The sequence below is a fragment of the Cynoglossus semilaevis genome, chromosome Z (assembly GCF_000523025.1).
Source record: "Cynoglossus semilaevis isolate Cse_v1.0 chromosome Z, Cse_v1.0, whole genome shotgun sequence".
Taxonomy (NCBI): Eukaryota; Metazoa; Chordata; class Actinopteri; order Pleuronectiformes; family Cynoglossidae; genus Cynoglossus; species Cynoglossus semilaevis.
The window spans coordinates 20805371-20818271 of NC_024328.1; the positions used below are offsets into that span (position 1 = coordinate 20805371).

Consider the following 12901-nt stretch of genomic DNA (forward strand, 5'->3'; position numbering starts at 1 on the left):
CAAGGTACTTTGGCATTATAATTAATGAAAGTACTTTTTGTACATATTGCATTTCTATGTTTTTACAATATTCTAATTTTATATAACTTTTTTCTAGTTGTATATGAAAATAGACTCTTTGAACTTTGAATCTTGACTCTTATGGTAAAGGGCTAGGACAGGGATCTGCAACGTGTGGCTCCAAGGGTTGGTATTGGCTTTCAAGAGATCATTATACAGTATATATAAATAAACATATATTGAAAAAAAAACATTTCATTAATAAACACACATGTGTGTGTGTGTGTATACAGTATGTGTATATCTTCTTTTTCTTTCGGCTTTGTCTCTTTTTTTTCAAGGGTTGCCACAGCGAATCATTGATTTCCATCTCTCCCTGTTCTCTGCATCTTCTACTATGACTCCAACTATCTGCATGTCCTCCCTCACTACATTCATATATCTCCTCGTTGGCCTTCCTCTCTTTCTCCTACCTGGTAGCTCCATCTCTAACATTCTTCTACCAATGTATCCACTGTCCCTCCTCTGCACATGTTCAAACCATCTCAATCTGGCTTCTCTAGCTTTTTCTCCTAGCCTTCCTGTCTGTGTTGTCCCTCTAATGACCTCATTACTGATCTCAACACGGCCCAGAACTGTCCCTACTTCCTTCCTGAAGTTTTCAGAACATTTCTCTTTCCTTAGTTTCCACAACTTGATCTTCTGCTGTGTCCTCACTCTCTTCCTTTTTTTCAACTCCATCGTCATCTTGCACACTACCATGCGATGTTGTTTGGCTACACTCTCACCTGCCACCACCTTACAGTCATTAATCTCCCTTAGATTACATCTTCTACATAGAATATAATCTATCTGTGTGGACCTGCCTCCACTCTTGTACGTCACCCTGTGTTCCTCTTTCTTTTGGAAATAGGTGTTTACCACAGCCATTTCCATTCTCTTTGCAAAATCTACCACTGCCTGTCCTTCTAAGTTTCTCTCCCTAATGCCAAACCTGCCCATCACTTCCTCATCTCCTCTGTTCCCTTCCCCTACATGACCATTTAGGTCTGCTCCAATCACCACTATCTCTTCCCTGGGGATACTCTCTATCATCCAATCAGCTCATTTCAGAACTCCTTTTCTTCTAACTCACATCCCACCTGTGGGGCATAACCGCTAAAAACATTAAATATCACTCCTTCTATTTCTACCTTCACACACATCAACCTGTCTGACTCCTGTTCACCCCTACCCCATTTCTCTTCCCATCCGAACCAAGATAAAAGTTTGTAGCCTCCTCCAATGTTTCTAGCCTTGCTCCCCTTCCATGATGATCAGACCGTACAGTGTGAGTACATAAATCGTGAGCTTTGGCTGTACATTGTAGACAATTACTCGTATAGTGCGTGATGGTATCAACGACAAGCTTTTGAAAAATCGTACAGTGTATGGCTGGCCTTAGCACAAAGAAAATCACTGACGGATAGCCGAGCGTCAAAAGAGCATGAATGCAGCAGCATGTCACAATAGTATGTACAGAATGCAATAGATAGTTTCCCGATGACGTTACGCTACTACCCATAGTTCCGTAGTCCACCATCTTGTGCGGCAAAAGAGCGTATAGATAGATATATATTAAATACATAAAATAACACCGATAATGGTAAATACCTGTGTTGTGTGGGGTTCTACCAACCGATCTGGGAATGGACATCGCAAGATAACGTTTTTTGACATAAAGGATCTGTCACCGAGGGAAGCTGATGGAGGATATTTCCGCAGAAAGAAAGATGCTATGGCTTTTACGTATTAACCATGCTAATTTCAACCCAGATCCAAGCAAAAGGCATTACAAGGTCTGTTCTGAACACTTGATTTCAGGTAATTACATTATGCTTTTATTTAATTCATATGTTCAATGTCAATAAAAGTAAAATATATCAAAATGTACTTTGCATACATGACAAATGCACACAATGCAAACGTAAATCCTCAAACTGTTATTCTAATGATGTTTACAAAAGACATACATCCGCACATGCAACTGTGATTTTCACATTAACACGCTGTATTATTGTGTTAATAAATACCACATTATATACATTGTCTGGCTAATTTTCAATGTCCGCCCGCTTCCATTTAGCTTTGTTGACTTCGTATGGGTCTTTTCCATCTGCTTTTCAACTTGTCCAAGTATCTTGCCTTTGTAATTGTGTCTAGTGAATCTCTACACAACAATTTCTTCTGATCGACCTCCGGCGATTTAATATTCTTGTCTTTTGTTGTCATTATCGATTGTTTACGTCTCCCTATTTGCGTCTTTTGCCACACAACATGGCCAACGGCGCGATGCATCATGGGTAATAACAATTATCGGAAAACCATCTATTAGGCACATTTCAATATGTATGAGGAACAGACACAAACAATGTTAGGCAGAACTGGACTTTGAGGAATGAGCTGTGTGGTTCCATTGGCACAGAGAGCATGTATAGCTGCATATATGTGACCAGCCGGGTAATTATTGCAGGCATGTGGAGTGATGGATAAACACATGCCATTTATAACCATTTTTAAGTGAATCCATCAATCTTGCACACAGTGTATGGTGTGTCATTGTGGGTAAAATTTCTTTTTGCTGTTGGCCAGAGCAGCAATGATCTGATAAACAGCGGAGCTTAAGAAGCATCTGGAAGCTGAACAAATATACAACTTGTTTAAACTGCTCTTATGATATAGCATATCTGACACAAGGTGTGAGGATTTGTCCTATTAACACAGACCTGACATGATGGAAGGAGCAGGTTAAATGAGAGTGCATAGTAGTCATGATAGCATGTGTGTATTCTGTATTGGTAGTTTTTTATTGGTGCTACAATACATCAGTTAGCTTTTAGCAGGGTTTTTAATAGTATAATAATATTATAATATTTAATAATTTTAATAGTACAATTTTGACTTTTGTAAAATTAATTTTCTTTAGTATACCAAGTATAAAATGCAACATCATACATGTATTTATGATATTAGCTGCCTGAGAGAAGAAAACGTGACAGCTGCGTTTATATAAAGATAATCAAAATAGTCCACAAGATTTAATAAAGTGAGAGAGCAGTGCTGTCGTCTGAAAGATTCAGCAGTAATAATAATAATTAAAAAAACAAAACAAAAACACGTCTAGTGCATGATGACCAACTTTTGACATTGGAAAAGAATGGTTGTAGGGAGTTTGAAAGTCTGTTCATTGATCCAGCTCTTTGAATTACACACTATTGCTGTAGGTTCAGTGCTTAAAGTCATGGCAATCGATATGTCAATGCTTCAACAGGGTGAAGGATAAAGGTCAAACGTCCAAGCAATGGCTGACTGAGTAGACTTAACTTCCACCACTGACTGCTCTCCCTTCCAAATTAATTTCATCCCAGTATTAAACTCAAACGGTTTGTCATTTTCTGGGTTTGAATGATGTGCCTCATCACCTTATTCCACATTACATCACCATATTCTCTCCATTACACATATAAATACTAGTCACTATATAACAGAGCTGTTTCCAAAGGTGATCAGTGGGTCCTTTCACCCCACTTCTTTATACACCGGGGTCTTTTCCTGTTTGGTGACTCAACGTGAAAACCAATGAACAAGACCTACCCAGAGAATCAAAGGCTAAGGCCTTTAAATCCCTGCTGTCTCTCCTGTTCATGGTTGCACCCCCATATCTGCACTCATCCAGGGGTTGATTCCACTGGCTGCTCTCGGCGTCTAATGAAGCTAGTGGGGGAGCATAGGTGTCACAGTTGAACCACACTGGGCTTAACATGACCTTAGATTCGGCTGCAGGTTTGGTGTCTTTGTGGTGCTCAGCGGTGGACGTAACTACTGTTCTGAATGACAGATTAAAGCTGGTAACTGAGCAGGGGACTGGGGCTCTGACTGTGTGTGTTCCTGATATAACTACACGTGTGGACATTTTTTTGTGGGGTAAAATATAATACTTACTGAGATACTTTGTCTTTGTGGGGACATTCTTGCAGGTCCACATTCAATAGTTTTACATTACAGTTTGGATTAAAAAAAAGAATTGGCCATATATTTGTTATAGATAAGGTTATTCATTGCTCAATGCACATCAGACAGTTTTGTACAGGCAAGGTACTTTGGCATTATAATTAATGAAAGTACTTTTTGTACATATTGCATTTCTATGTTTTTACAATATTCTAATTTTATATAACTTTTTTCTAGTTGTATATGAAAATAGACTCTTTGAACTTTGAATCTTGACTCTTATGGTAAAGGGCTAGGACAGGGATCTGCAACGTGTGGCTCCAAGGGTTGGTATTGGCTTTCAAGAGATCATTATACAGTATATATAAATAAACATATATTGAAAAAAAAACATTTCATTAATAAACACACATGTGTGTGTGTGTGTATACAGTATGTGTATATCTTCTTTTTCTTTCGGCTTTGTCTCTTTTTTTTCAAGGGTTGCCACAGCGAATCATTGATTTCCATCTCTCCCTGTTCTCTGCATCTTCTACTATGACTCCAACTATCTGCATGTCCTCCCTCACTACATTCATATATCTCCTCGTTGGCCTTCCTCTCTTTCTCCTACCTGGTAGCTCCATCTCTAACATTCTTCTACCAATGTATCCACTGTCCCTCCTCTGCACATGTTCAAACCATCTCAATCTGGCTTCTCTAGCTTTTTCTCCTAGCCTTCCTGTCTGTGTTGTCCCTCTAATGACCTCATTACTGATCTCAACACGGCCCAGAACTGTCCCTACTTCCTTCCTGAAGTTTTCAGAACATTTCTCTTTCCTTAGTTTCCACAACTTGATCTTCTGCTGTGTCCTCACTCTCTTCCTTTTTTTCAACTCCATCGTCATCTTGCACACTACCATGCGATGTTGTTTGGCTACACTCTCACCTGCCACCACCTTACAGTCATTAATCTCCCTTAGATTACATCTTCTACATAGAATATAATCTATCTGTGTGGACCTGCCTCCACTCTTGTACGTCACCCTGTGTTCCTCTTTCTTTTGGAAATAGGTGTTTACCACAGCCATTTCCATTCTCTTTGCAAAATCTACCACTGCCTGTCCTTCTAAGTTTCTCTCCCTAATGCCAAACCTGCCCATCACTTCCTCATCTCCTCTGTTCCCTTCCCCTACATGATCATTAAAGTCTGCTCCAATCACCATTCTCTCTCCCCTGGGGATACTCTTTATCATCCAATCCAGCTCATTCCAGAACTTCTCCTTTTCTTCTAACTCTCTCTCACACACACACACACACACATATATATATATATTTATATAATTCAAGAGCGAAAGCTGTGACTGTGTTGACAGAAGGTGAGATGGGAACAGTACAAAAGAAAATCAGTGTGTGCTTGGTACTAAAATGAACAACACATAGGATTTACAGTATCTAAAAATCTGTAATAGCAACTAGATTTATATACAAAAAAAAAATAAACAAAAGCAGTTAAGGCTGAGCCTGCTGTTTTATTGTGTGTTTCTGTGTCTCTTCACACAGCTTGGAAGCACTTGCCAATGCAGTTGGAATTTGCATTTGTGGCAAACTGATAGAGATAGGAGTAGTCTCTGGCTGTGAGTTAATAGCTCTCTTCACCGAGGTTCACAAATCCTGTAGGATTAGTCTGGCCCTGTACTGGGGCAGTTTCTAAAGAGAAAAGATGAATGTACATGGGGAGCAAGTGGAATTAAGTAAAATAGGTCAACGAACAAGCAGCCCAGAGGACATGAGATAAATACAACTAATCACCTGCCAGTGTTGATCACCTGCAGGTCACTGCAGGTTGTATAGTGTACCACAGGAATTCCAACTTGAGTCAAATCATTAAATGACAAGAGTTTAACAACCGGTATTCAGGAGAACCTGATGTCTTTTCCTTAAATCTTACTGATGTAATGTGCAGTTATACAGCAGCTTCTTTGCCTAGAAGCTGCTCATTTAATCATCTGGAACCAATAGTTCTTAGAAATGTCTTTTTATTGAATTACTCTGCACAGAACTGGTGTCATTGGTCTTTAATCATTAACAGTACCTTGATGTAACACTGAATCATCCTGCGAACAGTCCCACTTTCCTTTCTCATACTTTTGACATTTTGTGTAATTTATACTGCTTGGATCTGTACACTGTTATGAAACCCGAGGTTATGCAGATTAGAGGTTTCTCCTACTTCTTTCTTCTTACACCATTGCATCTGACGCTTTGCATTGCACTTGGTGATGTGTGGCTTGGCTGCAGCTGCTCGGCCATGGAATCCCATTCCATGAAGCTCTCTGCATCCTGTACTTGGGCTAATCTGAAGGTCATATGAAGTTTGTAGCTCTGTAGCAATTGACTGTGCAGAAAGTCGGCGACCTCTTTGCACTATGCACTTGATTTTATACACCTGTGGCCAGGCCAAGGGATTAGGACGCCTGATTCTGATCATTTGAATGGGTGAGTGAATACTTTTGGTAATATAGTGTGTGTGCGTGTGTGTGTGTGTGTATATATATATTAGTGCTTATTCTATATCGATGAGCTGTGAATTACTGCAGGTCATGTACTACACATCTGTATAGTTTCTCTTTGTTTATCCACATACCTCCTTGGATGGGACCCTGGATCCCTTCCTTCGTGACCACCAGCTTTCCACCACTGCAATAAGGCAAGAGAGGACGACGCCCGCGGCCAGGACGCAGAAAACGCCAGCGAAGCTGTGGATGTCCAGGGCGTTGCCGTGCTGCCGTGTTTGGAGTGAGCTATAGAGGTTACAATGACTGTCCTTAGGCCACCACTTGAGCTTCATTATCTCCATTTCCCCATTCTGCTGGAGCTCCAAGATTCTGAAATATACAAAAGAAAGATGTCAGGGGAGATGAAATCAAACCATTGAATTGCACTTCGATGAAATCCAAAAAGTAAAACTATTCCAAACTGTCAAAAAAACTATATATTATATACAGCCATAATTATGATTATGTTTCACAACAGTTACACACAGCAACAATTGGCAACCAATTTGTATCCAACCCAAAGAAGACTGGAGTTGCTGTAACCCCTCTATTCCGTTTGATGGCAGTATTTGCCAGCTGAAAAACCTCCTGCATCCCTGAAAACCACTGGGCCGTCACACTCATTATGTCTTACATTACAGTTTTTCTCGATTGCTAAGCCACAATTCCTTGAACAACTCACCATTTTGTCAGATCTTCACACACAATTTTAAAAACTCACACCCAACAGTCCAAACATCTAACTTCTTGGTCCCAGTCAGTCTTTACCCTCAGACAATACACACAAGCTGTCAAAACACAGACTACATTAGTGTTTGTTACACACAGGAGGACAATAGATGGCTGCCTCTCAGTTCTGCAAAAATTACCATTACTGACCTATGATGTACTGTGGCACAGTATACTGTAGTAAAAACTACACAGCATACGGTGGATATTCAGTCTATATGTACTACAACATTACTGTGCATGTACTGTGATACAATACATAGTGACAATCTGGCAAATGACCTGTTTTCCCTCCTGAAAGTACGAACAATGGATGCAACTGTGAAACGGCTTAAGTTTGGCTGGACTACTTGGCCAGCTTCTTTCATTGTCCTCCCATGTACCACCACATCATGAACAACAGTGACACGGATTTCATCAGAAATTGCTTGTCTTTGCTGTCCTCTACCTCTTCCTCTTCCTCTTCCTCTTCCTCGGCTCTCAACCTCTGCATGCTTGGGATCCATTGTTCCAAAGATCATGAGCATGTCTCTAAGCTCTATTTATTGACCCTCAATTCTGATTGGTGTGTTAACAATTTTCAAGCTGAGTGTTTTCACTTGAGAAGGGTGTGGTCTCTGAGTTTATGTTATGATAACTTGAGTTAATTATATTGAGAGCATGTGTTTGCAGAATGAACACGTAGTGCAACAAATGATTTATTTGGTCACTTTTGTGTAAGGTTTTGCAGAAAGTGTTTTGAATATTGAGACATGTGTGGACACGGGTGAATTGTGTTTTTGGTTATGGGAAACGTGTGTGTGCTTCTGGGAATGATGAAAAGGTTTGGGTGTTTGTGCTACAGGAACCAGGTTTTGTGTTTTAGCAATTGAGAAAAACTACTATGTTTTGCAGCACAGCACAAGCAGACTACCACAATGTTATTATCCAGCCCAGCTTAAGTTGATGGCTTCCGAGAGGATACAGCTCAAAGCTCGATGAGTTCCCTCTGTGTTCATTTTGTTGAGAGGAAAGCTGAAAACAGTGGTTTTGCTAGAATTCTGAGAAATCTCATAAGGCAATCTCCCATAAAGAAAAGACAGTGAGAGATAGAGCAACATAAAAAGACGCAGAGGAAAAGAAATATCTGATATGTGTGTGGGTTATGTGTTTTTCAATGCTCACTGACGCCAGCACAATGAAGTCTTCTCAGAAAATGTTTAGATACACCTTACGAATGCATAGAACTTCCAAGGGGCAAAATGCCTTCTGCAATTTCCAGTCACAACATGCTGACATAAAAGACAGAGGGTATCTCTCATCCTCCCTTTTTTCTCCCATATACAGAATACAAAAATGGACCGAAATCAATCAAGAAATGTAAATGAGTCCTGCAGACAGTTTACATAATTAATTTCATCCACAATAGCCAGACAAAATATTGCTCATTTTGATGTTAATCAGATGTGCAGGCTCCACCAGCATGTTGCTCTATAACCGTGTCACACTCATTTAGGGATCTTCTTTAATCATTTCTGGGGCTTGATAGAGCTGCTGGGACTGGAGGCAAGTTAAGAAAAATATATAAAAATAGTGAGAGGAGAGCAGAGGAGAGGAAAGGAGAGGAGAGGAGAGGAGAGGAGAGGAGAGAACACTTGGAAGGAAAGGAAAGAAAAGAAAGACGAGTGAAAAGAGGAAACAAGATGGTGCTAATGCTGATGTCAGCAGCCTTCTGGTCGCTCTGCAACACTAATCCGTTTTCGTCATTTTCACTTTACCTTTCTTGCTTTTTCTTTACTCCTTTCACGGAGTACTGCTATTAAATGTATATCAAGGTTACCGGCAGTTTTAAAGCGGCAACAGGAGCCAGTTTTCTCGTCTCTTTAAGGGACTAAGCAAGGAATACGGCACAACATACCGGCAGAGATAAAGAGGAGATACAGAGGATGCAGAGACAGGGCTAAAGTAAAGGCAAAGATAGCGGATGGCATGCACAAAGGCATGCGGGAAGAGCAAAGGTGCAGGACTCATCATGTATGTTAATAACGTTGGTGTAACCCTGGACATGTATCTATAAAGAAAGTTTTATGTTGCCTAGACTTAGAGTTATTAGCCATTAGCCTCTGGCCATACCATCTGCCGAGAAAGTTTAGTCACGTGTTTACACCCCTCCGCAAGCTGTCGTGGTGAATGCCTGTGAGAAAATTCACACTGTCATAGCAGGGCTGCGGACACAACACCCTGATACTTTCATCCTGATTTCTGGTAACTTTAATCAGGTCACTCCGGACTTTACACTTGCTGACTTTCATCAAGTGGTGGATTGCCCCACAAGGAGTAACAGGACAGTTGACCTTCTGAATGCTAATGTGAAAGAGACATACAGAGTCACCGCCCTGCCACCTATGGGCAAGTCTGACCATAACCTGGTTTACGTCCAACCACAATACACCCCTATGGTCCAAAGGCAGTCGATCATCAAATGAGATGGACTCCTTAAGCTAAGGATGAATTGAGAAACAGTCTTGACACCACAGACTGGGATGTACTACTGAGTCTAGACGATGAGGACATCGAGGGAGCTACCCACCGCTTTACGGATTATCTTAATTTCTGTTTGGATGTGGTTGCCTCTGCAAAGACTGTACGGTGTTGCCCTAATAACAAACTATGGGTAACCCAGGATGTCAAAGACAAACTCAGAACAAACTCAGAGGAGGCTGAGCTTAATCAACACTGTCGTTCTTATAATAGACTTCCGAGCCAAAACTGCAGGATTTGTGTTGCGACAGATTTAGCTGAATTGATCAGTCTTCTTCAACTTCTTGGTTGATCTTGTAAATTCACTGAGCATATTTTTTTTTTGTCTTGTCGGTCACTAGCAGCAGACAGTGAGAAACGCTCCAGCTTCCAGACAATGGACGGTTTCAGATTGGTCGTCTTTGTTGAAAGACTATGAACTTGTGTTTATGATCGTCTAGGTGAAATGTTCACAGCTGCCCACACAGGAGCACTAAAGTTCAAGTGGCTGTGCCCCCATTAGTCTAAACTTTAAGCCTGTACTGCTGTGATGTTGCTATAAGCTGTGGTGAAAATGTAACAGGAAATAGAATCTCACACAGTGGATTTAATTTCGAGGTAAATACAGTGTGTAATTGACACGGGCCTCTCATCGGTAATTATTAAAAAAAACAAAAACAAAAAACATTGATCATTTATTTATGTGTACATTTTTTAAGTATGGTAATACTAATGCCTCGCTTAGGTGCTTCATGCTGTTGGCATGTCAAGTGATTGTAAACAGCAGTGGTGGGAAACTGCTGGATCCTGCAATATAAAATACACAGACACTCTGAAACAGGAATTAAGTTAAACTCAGGATGTGTAGTGAAACATCTAATGCGACAGGATAGGCCTTGAACTTGTGGCAGAAGCTCAGGAGGTGTACGTGACAATAACCAGGTCTTGAGTTGAAGCCAGTGTGAGTGTGGAAAACAAAGAACAATAAGATCCATCCATCCATCCATTTTCATCCGCTTATCCGTTACCAGGTCGCGGGGACAGCAGTCGCCATCCAAATCACATTACACCGTACCAACCCCCCAAACCTTCCTGCGGGTGGTGAGTCCACTGGAAGGTATTAACCGCCCTAACCGGGATTCGAACTTGTCCAGGAGGTGAACCCTGGGGTTCCACACCAATGACAGAGACATTGCCTCTGGGCCAAAGCGCCACTCATGATTATTACTGAAAACCAAAATAAGTCGCACAGTGATCACACAGCATCAGTGAAGGTACACGCCCCTCTCTTTTACCCTCAGGGTGACTCCGGTGGTCCTATGGTGTGTGGTGGAGAGCTCCAGGGAGTCGTGTCTTGGGGACAAGGCTGCGCTCTGAGAAACAAGCCTGGGGTCTACGCCAAGGTCTGCAACTACACCTCATGGATCAAGAACACAATGGCATCTGGATGAGCAGTAAAGACGTGAACAGAGCCGCGTTCAGTAAAGTACTTTTCAAGATGACTTTTGTGCACCGTGTGGTTTTTGATTTTTGCATCCACTGAACTTTCACTGGTTACATTTATGGGAAAGAAAAAACAAACATAAACATAGATCTGGATCAGTGGACAGAGCATGTTGTCAGGGTCTGATTCCTGGCTCCTCTGGTTTGCTCCTACTGTTGTGTCAGCAGCGTGAGTGGGCGACAGATGTGTGACAGAAAAAGTGTTGCATAAAAATGATCCATATGCACGTGAGGGAAAATAGCTGTAAATAAATGAGGGCAGAACAGGGAAAGTTCATTATATTTAACCCCTTCAGTGACCGACGCTCTGAAACAGTGAAAGTGCCGACACATCGCTGGAGGACGCCTCAGGAGAACACACACCATTTGAGGAACAAATGTGATATTTACAGTCTGCCACAATAAATCACCGCAGCGGAAAAATGTCGCTACGCTGCTCCCTGTGGCTTGAAATTGTAAAGCATGTTGCACACTCTGGCCACACTCCATAATCAGTGAGTATAGAGCACTCAGGGAACTGTGGCTTTTCACCACTTTACTATCTGGTAAGAGATTTTTTTTTTTTGGTCAAGATCCTTAAAGTTATACAAGGAGAAGTCCAGAAATTCTAACGTGAAAACAGTTATTTTTTTTAATGATCTTTGCTCCACTTTAACAATCATTCATTTTTGAAAAAATAAAAAATCAGATAATAATTTTTTTTTTTTACCTTTATGAAAAGTCTTGGTCCAGTTTGTGCTTCAGGCCAAACCAACCATGTAGTGTATGTTTGAACATTGCACCTTTTAGGAAGCACTTGATGAACGTCTGCTTCGGACGTCAAATGCAGCAGGTGCACATACGCAAACAATCCATCGCAAAATCCCAGAATGATTTAAGTGGGTTTTGGTTGCCTGGGTGTGTCGGAGAGAGGAAGACTGAGTCACCAGGCATTTGCTTGACCACCAAATAAAGACTGGGATCCAACCAGAGGCTCTGAGGTCTCATGGCCTGTGTATAAAAAATAAATGACTTTTATTTCTATGGGGCGAAACACAGGCCTGGACAGGAGCAAAAGACTTTTCATATTCTGCAGTGACCTTGACAGCACATGTACTTGATGTGGCCTCAGATTCATGCAGCGTAACAGTCAAATACTGCAGTCTCTAAGTCAGAGGGAACCAGCAGTTCAAGGGGAACGTTGTACTGATACATGGAGGGAATAAATAACAAACATCAGCCTTCAAACCGACAAGCTACACACCGACTGGGCAATTTTGTTCAACAAACCTAGTCTACTGTGAAACACCATGGTGAAAAAGATGCTACAACATCTAAAAATGAAACAAGAACTGAAATCTATCAAGGTCAAGGTCATTCTGATCTGTTCTAACCATCAGGACTTAATCCCAGTCCTTAAACACACCACAGTTTAAAAAACTTCAGTGCCATTCATCCATCCATCGTCCACTTATCTGTTACCAGGTGGCGGGAGCAGCAGTCTCCACGGCTGCCACCAAACCACACTGCACCGTACCAGCCCCTCATGAAACCCTCCCCAATGGTCTCGTGCAGGTAGTTGCTGTAGTAAGTTGACGGGAATCCAAATTACTGATTCATAAAGTTTTTGTGTCAGGATTCAAGTTTACGGCTTTTATAGTTTT

General features: G+C 41.2%; 1 protein-coding gene across 3 annotated transcripts in view; it reads right to left on the minus strand.

Moving 5' to 3' along the window:
* The window catches only part of grid2 (glutamate receptor, ionotropic, delta 2), a 254308-nt gene that overhangs the window by 13165 nt on the left and 228242 nt on the right, over positions 1 to 12901 (minus strand). For all 3 annotated transcript variants that reach the window (XM_008336887.3, XM_025053042.1, XM_017043061.2), the window contains exon 13: positions 6617 to 6857. In XM_008336887.3, coding sequence (XP_008335109.1) covers positions 6617 to 6857 — 241 coding nt within the window. The remainder of the gene's footprint in view (positions 1 to 6616; positions 6858 to 12901) is intronic.